At 42.4% G+C, this 18955-nt stretch overlaps 1 protein-coding gene across 3 annotated transcripts in view; it reads left to right on the top strand.

The window, feature by feature from the left end:
- Positions 1-10782, top strand: part of cep128 (centrosomal protein 128) — a 49769-nt gene extending 38987 nt beyond the window's left edge. For 2 of the 3 annotated variants that reach the window (XM_030720804.1, XM_030720803.1), the window contains exons 21-25: positions 648-671; positions 3107-3184; positions 6811-6924; positions 9102-9210; positions 10052-10782. In XM_030720804.1, the coding sequence (XP_030576664.1) occupies positions 648-671; positions 3107-3184; positions 6811-6924; positions 9102-9210; positions 10052-10125 (399 nt within the window). In that variant the 3' untranslated portion in view covers positions 10126-10782. Of the gene's footprint in view, positions 1-647; positions 672-1329; positions 1504-3106; positions 3185-6810; positions 6925-9101; positions 9211-10051 lie in introns of those variants that run through there. The other variant, XR_004019127.1, reaches the window with a different exon arrangement.
- Positions 10783-18955: the final 8173 nt, after the last annotated feature.

Raw genomic sequence — 18955 nt, 5'->3', positions numbered from 1 at the left:
TGTGTTATTGATACTGTGTCCTCATCCGTGGCTGCATAATGGCACCTGCCGGAGTTTGTGCACCCTTTTAGACGCCGCCGAGCTTTTAATTATGAAGGCTGAGGAGACAGATGTAAAAAGAAAAGATGATGTGAAGGACATAGATGAGGTTTTTTTTTTTTTTAAGTATGTTGGGGTGGGCTGAGGGGGGGGGGAAGATCCCCTTGTTAGAAACCATCAACACATTACAGGCAGAGGGGGAGAAGCAGTCGGTTGGAGGGAAGAGCAGGTGTGCGTTTGAGTGGCAGATAAGAGGCATAGCATCACTTATGCATCGTTAGAGAGGGAACATCAGTCAGGAGCTGGATGAGCGGCGAGAGCGGTTTGTCTTTGTGCGAGTGTGTCAGTGTGTGTGATAAGAAGTCTGTTGTGTGCTACAGACTCTCCCTAGCCCCTGCATTTCATTCCCTTGCTACCCATTTGTTGGAACACTCTATTCCTCTCTTCTGTCAATTTTTTCCTCCTACACACGCTTATATGTGGTTTCACTCTGCTCAGCCACCATTTTGAGCCATTCCCTGGACTCACTGAAACATTACATGCTTATAAAAACTCGGAAAGAACCAGTAGTAAAGTTAAGTAATGTTGCTGTGTTTGTGTCTTTTCAGGATCGTGTTTTGGATCTGGAGATGGTAAGATGTGATGTTTTAGATAATTTTTCTAAGATTTCTTTTTTTTTTTTTTTTCAGGTTTATGGAACAAAGTGCCCGAAAGGTGTTAAATGAGAAGTCACATTGACTTTCAATTTGATTTGGTTTAGCCATGTAAGCAGGTTCCCCTAAGACTGTGTTTGTTTAGCAGCCCATAGAAGCCAACACACGGTTAGAAATGATCGCTTTAGTCAAGGCTCAGAGTTCTGTTAATCATCATCAGTCTTTCTGATGGGGTTAAGAACCAAGCTGTGCTGACAATACAGCATCGACCTCACCATCCAAACCGTTAACGTCTACCACTAACATCTTTAATCAGCTATTACATGTCAGCCAGAAATTAATTAGAACTACTGAAAGCGTGTATTGACCCAGTCGCTTATTACTCTCTCGACCCTGGAACACTAACACTGGGTGATATTCACCCGTGTGAATATGATAGTATTATAAAACTCGCGTTAGTATTCTACGGTTAAAAATAAATAAATAAATGAAGCCATCTAAGTCACTCTGTCCATCCGTCACTATTATGCAGCGTGCCTGTCTACTTCAGGCTTCAATTAGCTGTAGCAAGAAAGAAGAAGAAATACCCCGGACCACCAGCAACTCACATAAATTTTTGCTTTCTGCAATCACACAGTGGCAGGACACATCGACCCATCTGTCACTAGCCTGGGAAGTGGAGATCATCAAGTAAATCTTAGTTGTATGTCAGCGTGCCATTCAGTGTAGCAATCAGTGTGACGCCTTGTAACAGCCAGCTCTTTAGATGCTTAAATGCTCCATCTGAATGGGAACAAAAAGGCTATTGAAGGTACAGTGGAGAGATGAATAGAACAGAGTGCAGCTAGAGTAGTACTTAATTAAAGATTGTGCTGAGTGTGTTGTAACAAGTCCTCAATTAGCTTTTGAATTGACCAAGCAGTATGACATCATGTCCGTTTACCGTGTAGGAACAGCATCCCCCCCCCCCCCCCCCCCCCCAAAAAATGGGCAGGCTGATTGGGTGCAGAATAGAAGCACCAGTATTGCCCAGAGGTGTTGTGAGAGGAGTTGTAGCCTAGAGCAATATTAAACAAAATAGCTTAATGTTATAATAATAATAATAATAAAACTCAGCAAAACCAAAAATACAACATTTCAGAAAACAAAACGACATTTCAGCTCTCAGAAAAACTAGCAACAACATTTTGGGTTTTTGAACGCACAAACACTGAAGTCCTGGAAATGTTGTATTTTCTGAAATGTCATATGTTTTTGTTTTTTTTTCAAATGTTGTATTTTTGCTTTTGTTGCTGCGTTTCGCACCTCGCGACTGCCGTGTAGTGAAGCCATTAAATTTGGTATGAAGCATCTCCTCCTAAGCGACATGCCTTGTAGAATTTGGCACACAGCTCACTTACACGTGTTGCGCTTCATTCTTTCATTGTGCAGAGATTTCGCCGTTAGGCATCACGTACCGTGCAGTTTATACTGATAACGTCTATTCTCTTTGTTGCTCAGTCACGTCACTCCGTTAACCGCCCTGTTGAATTTTTCAAAAAATGTCTTCATTTTTTTATGTTGCATTTCTTTTTTCACCTGTCTGCCGTGCGTCTGCTCTTTTTGGGCATATATGCGGTTAAGTAAGAAAAACATATTTTTGCTCAACTTTTCACCTTGAAATGTGTTGAAACTTTTATTGTGATAGATCAGGTATCTGGATCATAAATACATTTACGAAATAGCTTTGGACTGATTCGTACACAGTCTGAATACAGGTTAATTTTATATGCTGTGTCTGGTACTCCACAGTCAGTGCTGTCATGTGGGAGGATATAAATAATACATAACTGTGCTGCTAACAGTATCAGCCGTGGACCTTTGTTGTTTAGGCAGTACATCCATTATGTGTGCAAATACAAAGGCGTCAGTCGACTCTGCAGAATAGTTAAAACCCACGAACGCCTCATCCAGCTGTGCAGCCTTCATCAGTTATTATCGTTTAAGATGAACCTTGACTCAGAGCGACGTCTCATTTCACTCTTATTTTATTGACTGTTCCTTCCTCGCTTGTTATTCTTTGATCTTTTTTGGTTGGTTGTAAGTGAGAAGTGCTGATGAACAAGAAGAAGTGGTGAGGGAAAAGGAGAGACAGTTATTGGAATTGGGAAGTGGCCCCAATATTATTAATGATTAAATCTCCAACCGTTGTTTTTGTCTGGTAACATTGTGTCATCTGCTTGTGCCTTTCATCAAAGTTTATGATTTTTCCTCTTTGCTTTGTGCCATTGGATATACTGACAGCTGTGTGGGGATTGCTTGGATAACAATTCTGATATTACTCAGTATCTTTCCTTTAAATTAATTACATTGTTTTTGTGTGTCTCTGTGCTTTTTTTGTGTGTAATTGTTTGTGTGTTTGTTTGTTTGTTAAGAACACAAGAGTAGCCCTGGATCACTTGGAGTCAATTCCAGAGAAACAGTGTCTTATGGAGAACTTCAGAGATTTAGAGGTGGGTTCACATAAAATCTAGATTGTTAAAACCAAAGTAATAGCCTTCCCGTTAGTCTTACGACCCTGAATTATTGGACTTATTTGGCTGTTAATGGATCTGAAAAAGGGGAACCAAGTAGCTGCACAATTTGCTCTGAGTAGTTACAAGCAAGTGCTTTATTTTTTTGTTAGGATTGAATCCTATAACAATGGATAATTAATCCAAAAACCATGGAATTAATGCTTTACTAACTTCAGCAGTACATTAACATTGTAAAACTGGTTAGCCTAGCAGCCAAACTCAATATACAAGACACAAGAGCCAGTTTGCAGCAGCAACTTTGTAAAACCTTCACAGTGACCGTGTCACCTACATGTAACAAATAGAAATAGTTTTCCTACTAATTTGAAGTTCTTTGTCTCCATATTGTCCATCTGTAGTACTAACAGCCTGAGTGTCAGCTCCAGTATAAGGACAGATGTTCATCAGTCCTCAGTCTCCATGTTCCTGAGACATATATTCAAACATTAAAACAGCTGAAGGAGGCTCAGCATGTGGCCGATGTGACTAATTGCATCCTCCATGGTTCAAGCTCCACGTCATAATGCTAGCAGCACTAACTATTGCAGACTCTCAGCAGAATCTTCACTGCTTATTTCACTGGTTTATTTTTAGAAGCCTAAAAAAAAGTGTTTTATTCATTTGCTCATTGCTAAGCTACCTGTTTGCTAATACACAAAATAAGCCAACACTGCCAAAGGAGCTATTAAGCATCCAGTAATGTTAAAACCAGTTGTCAGTCTTCAAATGCAATTGCATCAAAAATGCATCTCAAACACTTTAACCTAATAAAGAATCAGAAAGATGGATTTTTATGAGATTGTAAAAATAAATAAATAAATAAAACCCCACACAGTGCACTGCACAATTTATTTGGCTAAAAGAATTCTCAATAAAAATATTGTAACAATAGATATCAAAATTTGACCAAAAACATGTCAAAAGCATCTTCGATTTTATTTATTATTTTAGGGCAGCGCAGTGGCACAGTGGTTAGCACTGCTGTTTGAATCTGTGTGGAGTTTGCATGTTCTCCCCGTGTCTGCGTGGGTTCCCTCTGGGTACTTCGGCTTCCTCCCACAGTCCAAAGACATGCGGTTAGTGGGGTTATGTGATTCTAAATTACATGTAGGTGTGAGTGGCAGCTGGGATAGACTCCGGCTCCAGCCCCCACCCCCACTTTGCCAAACCAAATACACAAATATTGCTGATAAATGCAGTAGGCCTACTCAGTTTGCACACAGAAAATATGAAGCTAAAAAGGAGTGCCAAACTGTGACTCAGCCAAGCCAAGCACAAGCTGTAGACACACCCAGTCAAGGCGCAGGGCTCAGTAAGTAACTTAGTTAGTGTTGGGTCGAACGGTGCTGAAAGCAGAGAGGACTGGAGGAGCAGTAAGAGCAGAAAAACACTTCAGTAAGTAAATTAAGAATTGAGTCCTCAGCAGGTTGCTTTTCCCCAGTGCTTCACTCAACAATGTAACAACAGCTTAATTGCACTTGTGTGAGTGACTCAGTCTAACTTAGCAGGGACAGGTACTAGATTTTATCTTAATATTTAATGGCTTTTTTTTTTTTTTTTTAATAGGGACATGAACCATGACTCACATCACAGCATTTATAGCCTAAGCTAGTTTACAGTGCCCATGCATAGTTGGGCTTTTATTATTTATTGGGAGGCATATTGCCCAGAAGGTAATCAACATTTTAAATTCTTTTTATTATTTTTTTAATTCTTACTACTGATCAGCAGTCAGTGTAGTTATAACTAAACCTTGACTAAGGGACTAGATATTTATCTTGTGTTAAAATCACATCCACCTATGAGATCCACTGTCACATCATATAAAAATACAGTGCTCAAAAAACACATCAGATCTCAATAGGGGGAAAAAATCATGCTGGATATCTATACTGATATGGACTGGGTAATGTGTTAGGAATGAAAGGATCATTTGATGGAAATGAAAATTATCAACCTACAGATGGCGGATTTCAAAGACTCAAAGTGACAAAATGATGCAGCAGGCTAGTTCAGTTTGCCGAAATTTCATTGCAGCATCTCAAAATGGTGCTCAGTAGTTTGTATGGCACCCACATGCTTGTATGCATGCCGGGCATGCTCCTAATGAGCAATGGATGGTGTCCTGGGGGATCTCCGATAAGATCTGGACCTGGGCATCACTGAGCTCCTGGACAGACTGAGGTGCAACTTGTTGGCGTTTGATGAACCGAAACATAATGTCCCAGAGGTGTTCTATTGGATTTGAGCCAGTCAATGGTATCAAGTCTTCACCTCCAGGAAGTACCTGCATACTCTTGCCACATGAGGCCCGGGCATTGTCGTGCACCAGGAGGAACCCAGAACCCACTGCACCAGTGTAGGGTCTGACGGTGGGTCCAAGGATTTCATCCTGAAGCCTAATAACAGTGAGGGCGTTGTTGCCTAGCTGGTCTTTGTGTCCCTTCATGGATATGCCTCCCCAGACCATCACTGACCCACCACCAAACCAGTCATGATGAACGATGTTACAGGCAGCATAACGTTCTTCACAGCTTCTCCAGACCCTTTCACATCTGACACATGTGCTCATGGTGAACCTTCTTTCATCTGTGCAAAGCACAGCTCGCCAGTGATGGTCCTGCCAATTCTGGTGTTGTATGGCAAATGCCAGTTGGGCTCCACGGTGCCAGGCAGTGAGCACAGGGCCCAGAAGAGGACGTCGGGCCCTCAGGCCACCCTCATGAAGTCTGTTTCTGATTGTTTGGCCAGTGACCTTGACACTAAGGGCCTGCTGGAGGTCATTTTGTGCTTATCCTGTTAGTTCTTGCACAAAAGAGCAGATACCAGTCCTGTTGATGGGTTAAGAACCTTCTACAGCCCTGTCCAGCTCTCCTAGAGTAACTGCCTGTTCTCCTGGAATTTCTTCCATGCTATTGAGACTGTGCTGGGTGACACAGCAAACCTTCTGGCAATGACACATATTGATGTGCCATCCTGGAGGAGCTGGACTACCCCTGCAACTTCTGTAGGGTCCAGGTATCATCTCACGCTACCAGTACTGACACTGACCCTAGCCAGATGCAACACTAGTTCCACCTGTAAAACCATTCCTGTTTGGGGGTTTTCTCATTGTTGCCCCTCAAGAGCACCTGTTGTTAACTTCATTAACACCAACGCAGGTGAAACTGATTAGGAACCCCTTCTGCTATTTAACTGACCAGATCAGTATCCAAGAAGTTTCTTTGACTCTGATTTAAAAAATGTTCCTTTAATTTTTTTTGAGCAGTGTATATTTCTCCTGTGTTGTTTGCAGAGCCCCAGTTCAATTTAAATTACATGCAAGAAAAATGCAAGCGTGTACACTTTGATACCACTACACTCAAAGTATTCTACTATCAAAGTGTACATAGTTATTCTGCTTATTTAAGAGATCATTATTTTTGTGTATGGTGCCTGACTAATTAAAAAAAAAAAAGAGAGAGAGCGATCAAACAAATGTTAAAGAATGCTTCGATGCTTATCCTGCCTGCCCGTTTATGGTCATACAGTTTGACGGCACAGCCTCCATCTTGTGTGTTCAGGATTCACAGCAGCAGAGGGAGATGGTAGAGGAGCGCTATACCAAATACAAAGAAATTGTCTGGGACCTGCAGCACCAGCTGGATGAGTCCAAACGCAGGATCCAGGAGTATAGAGTATGATACACACACACACACACACACACACAATGCATTGCCTTAATGCCTGGCGAGAGACGGTACTTTAAAACAACAACCCACACTTTTTCTATTTCAGTCACTAATTGCAGCGCTTTGCTCAAACAGCAGCTGTTTGGATAAGGATAGCCTGACTTTGAGAGTCAGTTATGAGTCTAGCTCACCCACACAGATGCCAGTGTGTGCTCTGCACCTCATTTGCAGCTTGTGTGAATAAATGAATAATTTCACACAGTGGTAACGTATCGTGGATGGACAACGCGCGACAAGCTCAAGTAATGCCACCGATGTACGCTCCTAAAAAACAAACTTGGTTTCACCACTCACTGCTAATTGCTACTGTCATCCTCTGTGCTATAAAGCAGTTGAGGGAGTCATCAAGACATCATTGTTGACAGCTGATTGCCATCAGCAGTTTACAGCTTCCCCTAAACAGCTATACAGTCACTTTTTAAATGGTTTTAATCTGCCAGATTACCCCATTGGTTTGCCAAATGACTCCCGCGTTGAGTGATAAGTGGCGATTGCATTAGCTTAATAGCTGCTGCCCACTCGGGGTTTGTTTAAGGAAAAAGGATGGATGAAATGTCTTTATAAGACTTCCATCTTAAACAGAGTGAGCACTGCTAACAAACAGCTTCTACATCCACATTTAGCAGAGGCTCTCTGCGCGTTCTGTTCAGATTATCTCTTTGGTCAGCCTCTGCCCTGCTCTTATGGGACATCTGGAAAGTTAATGATCCATATCCTCAGGGTAAAAGAAAACATGGGGTCTGTGTCATGCTTTAAGCCGCAGCAGCACCTTTGTGGATCTTGTGAAATAACCACTGAATATTTAGAGATTTGTTCAAACTGGCACACTTTGGCCGGTGTTTTTAGAGACCCGTAAACATGCAGGCCAAAGTGTGCTAACACAGGCACACAGCATTGAGCCACAACATTAAAAACACCTTCTTTATACCGTGGGAGTCCCCCCCCCCCACCTCCAAAACAGCTTCTGACATGTTGTGGTGTCTGGCACTGGGACGTTGGCAGCAGATCCTTCAGGCTGGGGCCTTTGTGGATTAGGTTTGCTCCAGTAGATACTGGTATGCCTCAGGCTCTGACTTCTATTACTCAAGCTGTTTCTGAGCACTTTTTCTTTTTGTAATATGATGGTGCGTACTCACCTGCTTTGGAACCACTCTGTGTGTCATTGCCTTGAGGTGATGCAGGTGGGGAGGGGCATCTATTGTTTGCAACAGTGTTTAAATAGGTGGCAGGGTTTTAATGTTATGGCTTATTGGTGTATATTTACCAGAGGGACTCAGATCCCTTATGTAAATCATTTCATGGAGTGTTTTTGATGTACATACAGGTATTTTGGCTACAGCCAAATTTGGCCCCCAAAGCAACCCCTTTCCTTTAGAGTGGTGCACCCCCCCCCCCCCCCCCCCCCCTTCCTTGTTTAAAGTGGATTACATTTCCCTTCCCTAAGAGCCCAAACTCATTTGCTGCTTAATTCAGCTCAATCCAAGACGATGAAAGGAGAACGTTTAAACAACAAGGTCTATAATCTAGAAGTTGAGATTACATTTACAGCCCAAACGATCATCTTTATTTTTGCCATAATCAAAGAGCCCTGCATACCAGGCTTCACTGTCCATGCTGGTGAATGCACTGCAATATGGAAATTTTACATTGTTAGATTAAGAAATGTTGCTCTGTATCAGTAAATATCTCAGCAATTTCTGGATGCGTTGTTCCGTCTGTTCATTGAATCTTTGCATCTTCTCATCATGAGCTGAACACTGTCAGCTCAGTCAAGTCAGCAAAGTGCCTTCTTAGGCTCAGTGATGTAAAGGGGTGAGTTGAAATGCATCAGCACCACAGGCTGTAGCCTCCAAAACAACCATACAGCTGATTCGACATCTTTCTTAAACAGTTTCCATAAAAACAAGACTTTATCACCTTCACAACGGTTGGATTTACAGCAGGATGACTGCATTATTTTTAGCTAGGTGCATCATAAACTGATAGTGCACACACTGGTTGTGGCTCACTGCTACTATAAATCTCTTTCTTTGGGCCCATTCAGCTGTTTTTGTTTGTTTGTTTTGTTTTGTGCCAGTCTGGTGTGTAGCCTACATTATAGTTGCGATGTCCTCCTCTTCCAGGATGAGAAGTTGGATGCTACTTCCAGGAGCCTCAAACTGGCTGCTTTCTCTTCCACTATCAAAGGCTGCGACACGTTCCTGAGCAGCTCGCAGAGATCTGACGCACTCTGTGAGTACGAAGCTGACAGCCTTTCTGTTCTGTTGATGCTAGGCATGGATTTCCTGCATCTCTGTACTGCGAATAATTTGAAAATGTACGGTGTGCGAGTATTTTCCTCTCACCCTTTTCAATGTTATAAGAAAATAATGTACTTTATTAATTATTTCCTTTACTCAGGCATATTTGTTTTTATGAAATAATTAGATTTAATTCTTTTTTTTTTTAGTTCATTTCAAGTGCACATGTTCCATCTCCTGTTTCTTCCTGGATTTAATTGTAGTCAAACGTTATTGAAATGGATATTTAAAACAAGCTGTTTGTTTCAGTGTTTCTGAACTCTATTAATTTCAATATAATGCATGATAATAATAATAACCCAGCTTTCACCACGCTGCATTCAGAGCAAAGTCTTTCTTTCATTTACTATGTAAACATGGCACCCAGCGCTGAAACTTTCCATCAGTGCCCTGGAAATGAGTCTGTGTGTATCACTGCCAGTGGCTCACAGCCAAAATCACTTGTAGCGCTTTCCTAAGCCGCTTACAAATATTTGGCTCAGTGTGAGAGGAGCATACTTTCTGTGGCTTTATGTCCGTTTTGCCTCAGAGATTTACAGAGGCCAAAACATGTCCATGGCTGTTTAACACTAGTGTTAATATACAGTGCAATTACCACACAGTCATGACTTCTTTGGCTGTAGCAGGTAGTGCAGATCATCCTTTATACGGCTTATTAGTAGGAATGATGATAGCATAAAAAAAATCTCTTGTTCTCAAATGCTGCACTGTGATTGGTTAATAAATGAACCGGGACTGTAACTGTGTATCCTTTCTTCTTCCCTCTGCCACAGCTCCTCTCAAACGCCTGACCAGTTCAGACCTGGACGACTTCAGAGGCGACGGGGCCAAACCTCTTGCAGATTAGTTCAACCTTTAGCAAACCTTTATCTATGTCTACAAACACAAGCGCACACACACACACACACACGCTCTGACTCTACCTGCCTGGTGCTCATCCAGAACAAAATGTAGTAAGAGGCCTTGCACTCAACACTAATCCTCCTCAACTACCTCAGCCAGGCAGTCACTGAAGGTGCTCGGGAGCGAGACTGTGAGATTTTATAGCAAACTTTAAGAAATACTTTAGAAGAGGAGCTACATATCTGCACGCTGTGAAGCATCTTAAATGTATTTATAAGCAGCTGAACTGAATGTATTTATCATATTTTGAAAGCTTCAAATCAAAATGGTTTCACTGTTACATGTTCTGGTCTTGTTCTAAATATTGTTTACTTTCTAAATTCTTCTCTTATTATCACGCCAATGTGCTTGTGCTAAAAGTATAACGTGCTCAGTCATTCTCCACAAACAAACCTGCAGTGCCTTTTGAACAGTTTTTAACTAGCACTATGTGGCAAATCTTTTTTTTTTGGTGTGCGCACTTCTATCTATCTGCTAATGTATTAGCTGCTCTTTCTCTGTTTTGTTTACTGCAATATTTATATTTGTAAAAGAAAGAAATAAGCACAGATAGATGTTATTTTTTTATGAAATGTGACAGAAGTATATGCACTGTGAATAAATCTGCATGCAGCTAAAAGTCTGCTTTTATATGCACACTTGATGTCCCCTTCATTTCAGAGTGAAGTGTTTGCTTTGCAGCAGCTGAGAGACTCCAGCTACTCCCAGTGGTATCTTTTGCTTTCAGCTAAAATCCTTCAGAGAGACAACCTAAAGCCGCACGAGGGAGGAACGTCCTTTTAATTTACTGCTCGACCGTTAAGGCAGAAATACAGTCTCTGGTGTGTAATTATTTTAAAAAAAGAATTTACATAATCTTGTTCCGCCCTGCATGCTTGGACATCCTGTGCTGTGCTTTGCGCAGGTTAGTTTGTGTACAGTGTAAACCCCAAATACCCCAAATGTCACCCAACATGCTGGCGGATCAGGAAACCCCAAACTGACAAATACCAAGTTCAAAGACTGCTCAGTATATGTGAAGAAATCAAATACTGTTAAATATTTTTCAGGGTCTATTTTATCTTCCTCACTACTATCCATCCATCCATCCATCCATCTTCTTCCGCTTATCCGGGGCTGGGTCGCGGGGGCAGCAGCCCAAGCAGAGAAGCCCAGGCTTCCCTCTCCCCAGCCACCTCCACCAGCTCATCCAGAAGGACCCCAAGGTGTTCCCAGGCCAGCTGAGAGATACAATCTCTCCAGCGTGTCCTGGGTCTACCCCGGGGCCTCCTCCCGGTGGGACATGCCTGGAACACCTCACCCAAGAGGTGCCCAGGAGGCATCCTAGTCAGATCCTCGAGCCACCTCAACTGGCCCCTCTCGACGTGGAGGAGCAGCGGCTCTACTCTGAGCCCACTCCTCACCCTATCTCTAAGGGAGAGGCCAGCCAACCTTCGGAGGAAACTCATCTCTGCCACTTGTATTCACGTTCTTATTCTTTCGGTCACTACCCATAGCTCGTGATCATAGGTGAGGGTAGGAACCAGACAAAGAGCGATTCAGAAGACACCATTGGAAATGACCACAAGGAAACTGTTTACCCAGCCTGGGATAGGGTTACAAGGCCCCACCCAAGACCCAGGCCTGGGGAGGGAGCTCGAGGGAGAGTGTCTGGTGGCCGGTCATTAGCTCATGGTACCTGGCTCAGCACAGCCTGAAGAGACGACATGGGCCTGCCCTCCTGTAGGCCCACCACCCGCAGGAGGCGTCGTAGGGGTCGGGTGCAGTGTGTGTCAGGTGGATACCTTGGCGGACCGATCCCCGCCTATTGAGACTGGCTATCCTCACCATTGTTTTGATGAAATATTGCAAATATAACAAAACACTTTTCATTGGCCTGTCACACTGGCCTCATTGTCAGTTCTCTTAATGCATGTATTATGTCATTGTGACATCAGCAGACTACACTGCTCCAGTACTTATAAAACACTGGCTAATAACCTGTGTGTGTGTGTGAGAGAGAGAGAGGGAGTGTGTGTGGTGTGGTGTGTGTACAGAGAAAGCTGGAGATTATCAAAGTAAACACTAAACTTACAGTGTAATGTGAATAAGACGGGTAAAACTGACTTAAAATATTTACTTGGAAACTTGAGAAAGAAAGCATTGTAGTCTATTGATGCATGTCCCTTTCCAAATGTGGTGGTCAGTGCTGTCGCCTCAGAGCAAGAAGGCCCTGGGTTTGAATCGACCTTTCTGTGTGGGGCTGGGTAACCCTACATGCCCCCAAATTTTACCTGGAAGATGAATGACAATGGTGAATGTGGCTGAATCCTCTTTAACTCAACTTTTGATTGCATTTTGGTTTACAGTCATATGACTTTATTCACTTATTTATGGTATTTTTTCAGGCTGTTTGATCTTTTTATCAAACACTTTGTGCTGCATTAAGTTTAATGACAGGTGCTATACAAAAAAAAAAAAAAGCTTGACTGATTGGTGAAACCCTCAGCCCACTCTGACTGTACAGCAGTGTCACGGGGCGATGCTTCTTTCACCTCCTAATGAAGTGCAGACAGCAGGTGTTGTTTTGAAGCCTGCTTCTCCACCAGCTTGCACAGATTTCAGTGTTTCATTTTGGCCTGTCAAGCTGTGTAAGTCGGGGAATTAATGTTAGTTAGCAGCAGCTGACGACTGCACCACTGCTCTCTATATGCATGGATACGCCCATCTCATTATCATTTGATCATTAGCAAAATTGGAAATGTTGCATGGGAGAAATGAGGATTGGACAAATGATCAAATGTGTGCGCCAACACCAAATAATAGACAGATGAAGATGAGGTGAAGATTAAAGGGTGTGGAAGATGACTAGAACTATTTTAACCAGCTAAGTTTAAATGAGGTTAAAGGGATATTAGGAAGGTTTCACATTTCTGTTACCTGGTGTCTTATTGCTGTCTTTCCACGTTCAGTTTTGGGTCTTTGACTGCCAGAATTCAGAATTTCTCGTGCTACTTTTAAAATGTGAAAACAGACATATGCACTTGTCAAGATAAACTTCTCAAAAGAAACACGATCGTGCACCTTTTACTAAATCGGAGCCCGTGGGGCAGCTTTGTGTTCGCCAGCTGTCTAATGCAACCCCTCTTTTAAAAGCTTCTGCAGGTGTCTTTTGTGCAGCAGCCTGTAGTATTTAAGAGAATAAAAATAATTGACAGCTAACTGCTCCTTTTTTAAAAAATATATAAACATCAGAGCTTCTGTGTGTTTTTGCCTTTTTGTACATATTCCAGTACAAATGCAACCGTACCCAAACACTGTGCTCAGAGGGGGAGAAGTTTTTGTTAGACTCAATCACACGGAAGTGGAGGAAACAAAGTGTTTCAAATAGTGCGGGCAATTATGTGTCTAGTCTGCCAAAATGTTTTATGAAGTGGCATCTAGAGGAAAGCAGGGCTCGGCCAAGCCTGTAGCAAAAACAGGCTGCGGAGCTTTACTAAGCCTCCGCTCAATCCCTGCTTCCCCTCTTAAGTTCTGAGTACATTTGAAAAGTCAAGGTCCAGAGAAACTATTGACTGATTCTGTGAGCACGTACTGCGCCGCAGATTGAATGCATGTGTGATGAGCCTCAAACATTTCTTTCTTTTTTTTTTTTTTACTGCTCTGTATTGATATGCAGTAGCTGCTTCAATTATGGGGTTTAGCGCTAAACACACGCGCCCACACGCGCACTGATCTCCCAAGCAGTCCAGAAAGTCTTACAAATACCCGGAGACCGTCAAACCCGAAAACTCAGAACAGTTTTGTAACTCCAATTTGAGCTGTAAGATGAGAGCACAATGAGTATCAGCTGCATTATTTGTTCTCCGTGAGGGCTGGAACCTGTGCTCGGCCTTAAATTTGAAGATGATGAGCAATCTCGAGAGTTTTGCTTATCCAACCGCTCGTTCATCATTGAATTGATATTTTTCACATTTGTCTAAATAAATCGCATTTGGCTCGCTCACTTTCGTGTACATGCACAAACTCGCAGACAACCTGGCTCCCTAATGTGCTTCTTTGCCTCAGCTACGTCCCAAGGAAACTGTGTACTTATCTGAGCTATATTAGGTTGCAAAACACATGCAAACATATAGATCAGTCCTGCTGCTCCCAGCAGACTAAGCCCCCCCCCATTTACATTCTGTCCCATCATTAGTCCAGCTTTGCTCCAGTTTGTCAGGTTGGGGTGGTAATGAATAAATTCAGAGCTCTCCTCTGATTTGTGTTTTCCAGCAAGTACAGCCTCTATATTAAAAAAAAAAAAAAGTCTGTAATCTGCATTTGCACATGTATGAGAAACTGAACGCACATCTGTCTGCACTTGTCAAAATAAATTGCAGCATGACAGTGAGAGTTATTTAACATCTGCCAGCAGTATTCAGATCAGGTCACAAGGACTCGCTCTTTGATTCTCATACATACATGATGCATGTTCAGAGCTGACAATCACACACAAACACGGGCAAAAACACACACACACACACACAAGACATGCCTGCTCACATATTGTGACCAAACTAATGTGATGCAGCTGCAGGAGACTGCTAATCTTCCTCTTTGTTGTGGTCTCAGTGTCCCGCAGCTCAACTCTTCACCTTTGCCCCCCTGTGGTCCCTCAGGTCTGTGGCTAATTAGAAGGCAGACATCCCCCCCTCATGTGTTGGCATCAGCTCTGACCCTCCAATCTGTTCCTACACATGCTGTAGGACGGTATGCTTATACACATAAACGCTAATATTATATAGTTGAGTGAAAGGGTGAGTCAAACCCATGACAATTAAGCATTTCCATCTGCTAAAAAAAAATAAAAAAATTGCATCATGCAGAAAATTCTGCATGATGAATATCTCAGAGTTGGTTATATAAAAGCAAAATGGTCAGGGTAGGATACCAACAGGAGTAAGAAATAAATAAATCAATATTAATAAAAACTGTGCTTATCTTAAACTCTTATCCCCTATGTTGAAGGTGACCTGTTTAGGTTGCAGCTATTTCACATCTAGACCTATTTGGCAAATAAAAATCTTTTAACAGAAGAAATGTAAAGATAAAATGCGTGAATGAGAGTCAAAACACTTTCTAGTGTCTAAAACTATTCACCAGTGGTTCACTGATGACTGCCAAGTGTCTCTTCTGGGAGTTGTTTTTTTTTATTTTTTTTTTTTTATATCTCCAAGCAAACCTTCTCTCACACCCGATCGTGGCAGCTGCCCCTCCCTGGTTTCTCCTGGAGGTCTCTTCCTGTTAAAAAGCAGTTCTACCTCCCCACTGTTGCCAGTTGCTTCATCATAAGGTATCATCTGATGGTTGGGGTTCTCGCTCTATTGTATGGTGTTGTGGAGCTCTGAAACAAATCAAAGACTGTGTGGCTTTAATCTGATTTAATTGACCTTCGCCAAGGAGCGAGAAACAGATGGTATAAGGTCTCCGAGTATCTGACAACAAAGAAAACAAAGCTCTCAACATTTAAACCATGGATATAATGTACACAGAACATTTGCAGTCCAGCAAGAACAAAACGAGGTTCACTCCAACATCCACTATATGGAAAAAAGTATTGGGCTACTACAACACATTACATCCAGAGGAGCTGCTCAGCCATGGAAACCCATGCCATGAAGCTCCCGGCGTACAGTTTTTGTGCTGATGTTCATACCAGAGGAGGTTTGAAACTCATGGCTGAGCTGCTGTGCTTCCTAAATGCTTCCACTTTGCAATAATACCAGTTATACCTGTGGCAACAGGACGGCAAACACCTGTATTCAAAGGTTAAGAGGTATGACCCAGAACTTTTGTCACAGAAATCAGAACCTACTCCCTCTCCCTGAAAGCTCATACAAAGATTTTCTGTTTCACACCTTCAGGATCAAATTCCTGTGTGCTGGTAAAGAAAGTTAATACACAAGACAGATAACGGTTACACAAAGAACGAAAACCGACGCATATAAGCAAATTCTATGAGTAGACGAGTATGCAACAATTATTAAATTCGCTTGTTTTACTACAAAGGCGTTTATAATATATAAATAAAGCACCTTGTGCTGACTGCTATTGTGAACTGGTGCCGTATAAATTAAACTGAATATTATTTGGCCCCACCAACCTGCCGAGGGTCTCTCTTGTGAGTTGTTTGTTGTCACAGTTGCTAACCTTTTGTCTCTAAGCTTTCCCTTTACACCTGGTTCCAGCAGACAGCTGTCCCTCCCTGAGCCTGCTTCTGCTGGATGTCTCTTCCTGTTAAAAGAAAAGTCTTCATTCCCACTGTTGTGCTTGATCATGGAGGACTGGTGGATTATTGAGCTTCACCAACATTGTAGGGTCTATACCTTACAATATAAAGTTCTTTACCTTTTTTTTTTTCTTACCTCTCTTGGACATTCAGATCATTGGGCGACCTCTGCATCACTGCAGCTCTTCAAAATTTTGTCTTGTTCAATGAAGTTGTACATACGCTTGAACGTGCGGCGCGAGTGACACACGCACGCAAAACAAACTCACCCCTTTTCTCTGAACTACAGATTCCTAAAGTTAAGGTTCATTGAGTATTACCCCACTAAAGCAACCATTAGTAAACACAGCAGCCCCTTAGTGTTGCTTCTGCCTCTCAGAGCCAATCTGGGAGCAATGGGGTGTTTGCCCCTACTGCTTACTGCTGTTATAGTGCTGGCGTAAGCCTCTGCAGCCGTCACCAAGGCTGATTCCCATTAGAACAAACCTATTTGGCTTGCATTACAAACCCATTCAATCAGGCAGCCATGCTCTGCTTTTTCGTTTAAGCCCGGAGGCTGAGAGTGTATCCAGCCGCTGTCGTTCAATAAGTGAATGGGTTATTGCAGCTGAGTCTCTGTATCAACCTCATTTTCTCCTGGGCTTAGGGGAAAAAAAAAATCATGTTTTTGTGCAATTGTTGTGCAACAATTTGTATTTATAACCCATTTTAAAATAAGATGAAGTGCCGTACACTGTGTTTGCTCACTGAATATTCAACAGTCACGGGTGAGTGCAGTGATTTCCATGTTTAATGGCAGACAGGTGGAGGAGCACCCATCCAGGCTGCCGGCGGTGATGTCAGAATGACCTCTCTTGGCACTGTGAGCGGGAGGCTCGCCGCATCCTTTATGCAACGATCAAGTGTCATCGTTTGTGAGGACCTGTGCTAAATCATATGGAGCAGCCCCGCACAGGCTCACAGCAACTGGTGGGAGACTGCTACGACCTAGTTGTGAAGTGACTTGAGTGATGTGGTTCTAACAGCCACAGATTCAGTGTCATTATCGCTCCCTACATCACATGAGTATGTGTGTAGCCTGCAGAGGGGAGATAAGCGCACTCGCTCCCACGCCCCCCCTGCAGAGTATAAACTTCTCTTTGGATTCCACCTGTGCACATTTCTAATTAGCGTATTATACTTTAATTTCATACAGCACTGATTTTGAAACAGTGTTTGGATGAAATACACAAAACAAATGATGAAACCTGCTCTGTGCAGCTGCTGCAATATGAGTGACCAACTGGAACAGGCAGGAATAGAATTTGGCTACCTTAGACAGATTTGAACAGCTGTGGGGAAATTATGTTTAAAAAAAAACTGGCATGGTGAAGAGCGGGTAGATTAATGCTTAATTAATGCTTAAAGTTGTGAATAGGTGAACATCCATGTCAAATAAGGGAGATATGTGAAGAAAGCTACAAGTTCTAAATTATAAGTAAATGATATCAGTCATTTGGCCTTCCATCGAGATCAAGATCTTGCCTCATGGGATGAGGATGATGATGAGAAAGGTGGTGGATCGGCCCAAAACTAAACAGGGGGAGCTCGTTAATTATGATTTACTAATGTCTCAGTTTTTCTTAAACGAAAGCCAATTTTGCCCATAAAATGTTACCATTCTGCTGATGAGCTGCTTTTATGGCACCATGTTCTAAACCATAGTTAGATGTGAAACCACAACAATAACTTACATGTAAGCTAAGAAACAACTGGTGGCGATGGACGCTGCAGTTCATGGATGTTGTATAATGCGTCACAGATGCTGGCGTCCCGAACACTTACAGAAAGGTACTGTAGTTTAATCAAACCTGCTCTGAAAACCAAACTATATGGCTATAGCCAGAGGTGGGAAGTAACGAAGTACAAATACTTCGTTACTGTGCTTAAGTAGATTTTTCAGGTATCTGTACTTTACTTGAGTATTTATTTTTCTGACTACTTTTTACTTTTACTCCCTACATTTTTACACAAGTATCTGTACTTTCTACTTCTTACATTTTCAAAACAGACTCGTTACTTTTTAACACGTCAGAGAGAAGTTTGCATTTCCGGTCAGTGCGCCGTCACAAATCAAACGATCTGAGCCTAAAGGAGGAATAATAACACATTAGAGACAATCATACTGGTGTATCCTCCATCACCGGGGCTTATTGGGTACAAAGGGATTAAATGCGCAAACCCATATATTTAATGTATCATTTATAGCGCTGTAATCAGGGGTTACAGCGGGCCGGACCGAGTCCGTAAGTTGCGCTGCGGGACATAAACAGCTTAGCTAGCGCCACTGAAGAGGAAATGAAAGGTAAATGCAACGTTTCTAAATGCTCAACAAATATCAGCAAACACACAAAGTGTGTGCAGTTTGTCACACAGTGTGTCTGCTAGCTAAAAGAAGAGTATTTCAGGGAGAGAAAAGAGAGAGAAGTTCACTCAGATGTAAGAAAGAGGACAGGAGAGGAAGAAGAGAGGTAGAAGTAAGGAC

This window comes from Archocentrus centrarchus, chromosome 24, assembly GCF_007364275.1.
Source record: "Archocentrus centrarchus isolate MPI-CPG fArcCen1 chromosome 24, fArcCen1, whole genome shotgun sequence".
NCBI classification, from domain to species: domain Eukaryota; kingdom Metazoa; phylum Chordata; class Actinopteri; order Cichliformes; family Cichlidae; genus Archocentrus; species Archocentrus centrarchus.
The sequence above is the reverse complement of the archived record's forward strand: the minus strand, read 5'-3'. Positions and strand labels throughout refer to the sequence as shown.